The 5,000-nt window shown below is 40.2% G+C and overlaps 2 protein-coding genes across 2 annotated transcripts in view; one reads left to right on the top strand and one right to left on the bottom strand.

Annotated features, from left to right (window-relative positions):
• Positions 1-3,189, bottom strand: part of LOC125044574 (pre-mRNA-splicing regulator WTAP-like) — a 24,389-nt gene extending 21,200 nt beyond the window's left edge. Inside the window, exon 1 of the mRNA XM_047641290.1 lies at positions 2,893-3,189. The gene's annotated coding sequence lies outside the window, so the exon portion shown is untranslated. The remainder of the gene's footprint in view (positions 1-2,892) is intronic.
• Positions 3,190-3,463: 274 nt separating this feature from the next.
• LOC125044576 (superoxide dismutase [Mn], mitochondrial-like) overlaps positions 3,464-5,000 on the top strand; it is a 13,515-nt gene continuing 11,978 nt past the window's right edge. The window contains exon 1 of the mRNA XM_047641293.1: positions 3,464-3,582. Coding sequence (XP_047497249.1) covers positions 3,488-3,582 — 95 coding nt within the window. The 5' untranslated portion in view covers positions 3,464-3,487. The remainder of the gene's footprint in view (positions 3,583-5,000) is intronic.

Genomic DNA, 5,000 nt, shown 5'->3' with positions numbered 1-5,000 from the left:
ATGTAGATCAGATGCTATGACAGCTATTTGGATCTGCACTACAAACAGGTTGGACTTCATCCATCACAAGTTTCATGTGGATACAAAAATGTCAATATGATAATGAGTACAGTCCTATTTTGAAGCCACTTTAGATGTCTTCTAAACATTTACCATGTGTTAATTCATTTCAACTATCAAAACTGCCTGAACACGACTGGTAACTGTAAACATGTGCACTTTGTTGCTTTTCTTCTATTAAATGTAACAAAACAAAATCACTATATAATCACTATATATACACCCAAGACAATTTTGATATTGTACTAATGCTGTTGAAAGTAATGTAACACTAAATCTCTATCATTCCTGAATCGCCTATCACAATTGCACATTTCCCCCCAATTACTGTTTACTTGCAAATATTTCAAAATCATATTCTGATACTGTCCCTACATGATTTAGAAATAGGGAGCATCAATGAAAATTTCTGAGGGTAAACGGGTGAGATAGGCAGTACTTGTAATTTGCTCATTGGTGATTTAGTACAAGTGTAGGCATCTAAGTTTAAAAACAATTAAACAAGTAAACTCACAGTGGGCATGGCACGGATATGTGACATGCCCGTCGTGAATGGTTTAAGGAATGGTCTCCAGGGGCCATCAAAATCCCAGAGGCAAAAACACGTGAACAAAAGATTATTGTAAAGAATAGTGTACATAACTATTATAATGCATTAAAAAGTATATTACAAATAAAAGAATGCATTAAAAAGTATATTACAAATAAAAGAATGCATTAAGTATATGATTTAGGAAAAGCAGGCATTAATAATAAAAAAAATAATCATTTTCCCAAGTGTGTAGTAATATATGAAATATTTGACAGATCACAGGTATGAGTTATATGGTCATAGTAGTGTTTATCATTGCAGTGTAAACATGGTAAGGGACTTAGAAAAAGATGGGGTGATTTTCTCTCTTCTCAATCTTGTATCTCCTTTATTTTTGGTTTGTACACCTTTTGCCATAGACGAGAAGTGTCTCAGTATTCAAAATCTGGTTCATTTTCAGTTTTGCATCAACTTTAGGTCATATATAAAGCTATATAGTGGCTATACAGAAAAAATAGAAATTAGTAACTATCACAGTTTGATACTTGAGCCCATCAAGTGCCCCATATGCTGAAAAGTGATTAGAAACCAAGCGATTCAGACAGTAGATGTAAGCGAAGAAAAGTTCAGTATTTGTTACGTAAAAGTATATGGTTTTCAGTGAGCAAAGTATTTGAAAAAGCAAATGTATCAAACTGTAATTCATACCGAGAAAATGTTGAAATTCTATTTGATTTAGCTAAATCATATCCCTCCATTCATTTTGGGTCACTTAAGCTGGGGGTCCGAGGGGTGGAGCCCCCTAGCAGGAACTATATAAAGCACAGCATATTGTATCACCCCCATGGAGATTCATGGCTAGGTAATATACAATGTATTGTATAAATCCCACGAGGTTAAGTTAGGTTGGCTTACTGGGCAGAACATATTGTACGAAGATCACAGGGGCTTTGGATAGGACGAATTTCCTTTAATTTTACTAAAGATAGATCAGATTCCCATAAAGTTTTTTGTATGTTGGTGCAGCAGTCTTTAAGCTTTCAAAAATGGTGGGCACATCTGTGGTGATTTTTCAGCTGAATTTTAATTTCCCTGATATACTTCAAGCCCTCCCCTGCCATTGGGACTATCACATCAAGATTGTTGGCTGTGATCGCTGAGGAAATTATAATCAGATTTGTTCTCACCACACAAACATAAATCTGATCATATAAATATTATCCAGGATGGCCCAATCGTTATAAACAAAAAAACAACTCTAACGCTGTGCTTAGAACTCCTCATCTAACAAGTTGGACAAGAAGAACGAGATGTTTTGACCGTTCCGAACCCTCATTTTGGTGTCTGGAATAAGATATTCATCTCGTCCAACTTGCCCACCTCTGCAGCTGGGTGAGCAAGATGAGACGACATCACAATAGCATTTGTACGTATACAATGACAGTAGCGGGCAATACCACAATAGTGGTGTGGTCGTTTATTGTTTGGCAGTCTCAGATAAGTTACCTATTCATATGAATAGTTGTAAAAATCTATGCAGTATATAAAATAGACAATGGTATGATAAATTTGTGATTGCTTAAGAGCTAGTTGCATTGCAAGCCTCAGAGGGTTCCAAACACAGCCTCACTGATCTGTTAGTCCTGATAAGTAGTCTAAACGAGCAAGACAAGGAGTTCGGAGTGCAACATTAGCCTCTCAGTGACTTTTGTTGAGACCTAATTTCTTATTCAGTCTTTAGCTTTTTCTTCTCTTTGCGATGGCATCCTGCGATTTCCCCATGATAGTGCCCGTTATCACGTAACTATAGACCTTCCATTTCATTAATAACCATACCTTGCCTTCACAACCTTCGGAGTGCAAATGCTTGATATAACACTGTTCCCCTTGTCAAACTATGACCTCTCCAACTGCGCAAGGTACTAGAACTGCACGAGTGTAGACATTCCCCCGTTTTCCAGCCCAGGCACCAAGCGCCGCGCCAAGTGACCACCACCAGGAGGCACCAGACTGCTGCTGGCAACCACTGCCTCCCACGACTCAAGGGGGACGGCTCCGGACAGGACGGGACCCGCGCCCTCCCCCGCCCGCCCGCCCGCCCTCCGAGTGCGACTCCGAGGGCTTCTGATAAGGCTCGAGGGCGAGTGAAGGCGTGTCAGGTCACGTCAAAGGAAGCCAGGACAAGGTCACCATCTGTCCCGCTTGACCTCCGACCCCCATGCCACCCCTCGTCTCGCTTGTACATCTTTCGCTTCCCCCGAGTGACGCAGGGAAAGCAGAGAGGATAGCTGGCAGCTCACCTGAGTCACGCGAAGGACCTTGCAGGCGGTTTAGGTCGAAGTCCCAAGTCCCGAGAGCGACGCCATCTTCGGTCTCCGCCGGACTCAATACGACATTTTTCGATTATTTACGCCGTTTCTGGTCACTGCACTTTGTATTTCACATCCACTGCAGTCCATATGTTGCTACTTCTACGGCAAACACAGCAGTCTTGTGACGAAATTTATCAAAAACTCATAAAACTCTAATTAATGACTCCTTAAACACATATTTCTAGTGACCCAAACTTTACCAATATTTACTCTGAGAAAACTAACACTTTTGAAAAACACCGAGGCCACTATTACTCATAAATACCTCATCCTAATTAGCTTACTTTTAAAAACTAATGCAAATAAAATGTTTGCATGTCTGATATGCAATTGTATTAAGTATTTAAGAGAAAATAGAAAGAAACGCCATATAATTTATATTCACTAAAACAGTAAGGAACCAACATTTTACCTTTGAATACCTCTTTAAAAATTCCCTTTATTTTATAAATACTGACTAATCGACCAGTACCCCCCAAATCCTAAAAAGAGATAAATCCACACGCCATCCCCAGCGCCCAGAATGTTGGAACCGGCGGCCGCCAGACCCTCGCCAGCCGCCGGAGAGAAAAGACGTGTCACGATGCTCGCCGCCACTAGACTCTTCTCGGCCCGGGGGTATACATTCCATAGTTCATGATGGGCAGTTTGGCGGCATAATTTGGTTTCCGAGAGTGACGGTAACAGTGTTCGAGAACTTCACGAGAGCTGGCAATTACGTTCCAAATCTTTTACTTAGTTGTTTGGCGAAGGAAACATTTGCTCGACACCGGCTTTGACTTTGCTTAGTTTTGATCGATTTCTAGAGGATTGACAGTCATTGTTAATATACTCCTTGTTGTTGTTGTTAACAGTTTCACAGATATCAGTACCATCATCGTTCTCAACATTGCCAAAGACTGTGGGTACTTTCCACTTCACTGCAAACACTTCGTCACCACTCGGTTCCTTCCAAAGAGATTGACTTGATAGGAATTGCACCTCGCCCCTTGTGGTTTTGTCAATGTTAATTATCCGTCTGTCAGCAGAATTAATCCTCTGGAACAAGTATATGGAAATTTAACTTCGTGTTGAAATGCAGCACAGGATGAGAGACCTGGGCAGGGAAGTGTATGTCGCAGTTGATGCACACTGTGGTATAGTTTTTCACTCTTGTATGACTCGGGGTAGACCTTGCCAGTAAATATGGGATATTGCCAGTTTCATCGTGTCTAATAACCTCATTATTTTTTAGTTGTAACAGAAGTACATAGAAAAGTTTCTTAGATTTACTTGCTCTAACGTTTGCATATATTATTTTCTATATAAAAGATGGCTGGATGAAACTGGACCCTTACCAAAAATATTAGGTACTTTTTATCAATGGTAATTTCTTCAAGTTGATAAGTGCAACACACAAGTAATGTTCAGATTTATATACATTTACGTAAAGATGCATGAAGATGAGGAAAATCTAATGACACTATCATAGAGAGAGAAAAGATTACTCACTGATACATGAAATAATCTATGCAGGCAATGTATAAAATCAGAAAGGATGAAAATAGGTTGCAACAAAGGCTGAGCTTAGACTTAATCCGCTGTGATTGGGTATAGGTACGAGGCAAGTCCCCAGGATTAGAAAGAACTTTGTTTCATATGGTGACATTTGTGGATTCCCAGACTTGCCCAAGGTTGTTGGCTGAAGTGATAGTGAAGTGATACCATTTCGTGCCCCTCAGCCAGTCACCACTGAGCTGCCTCATGTTTCAACTTATCAGAGCCAATCAGGACCTTGCAGTTGGCGAACCGGTAATTCTTTACAATGTGGTTCCCAAGTCCATGTCACAGTATTTTCAACAATTTAAGATGCCATGACTGTGTGCCCATTGGGTTCTGTCACAGTGGATATTTTTGTCATTTTGTGGTAAATAGGAGGTTGCTAAAGCTGTATCTATGATGTTTATTACTCTACTTCTTATGGTCTTTAAGGTGGCAGTGTCCATTTCCCACAGTTTTTGCTCATCTCTTCTGGTAACATGAACCTGGGACGTTAT

The sequence above is a fragment of the Penaeus chinensis genome, chromosome 36, assembly GCF_019202785.1.
Source record: "Penaeus chinensis breed Huanghai No. 1 chromosome 36, ASM1920278v2, whole genome shotgun sequence".
NCBI classification, from domain to species: domain Eukaryota; kingdom Metazoa; phylum Arthropoda; class Malacostraca; order Decapoda; family Penaeidae; genus Penaeus; species Penaeus chinensis.
Note: the sequence above shows the minus strand (reverse complement) of the source record. Positions and strands in the feature narration are given on the sequence as shown.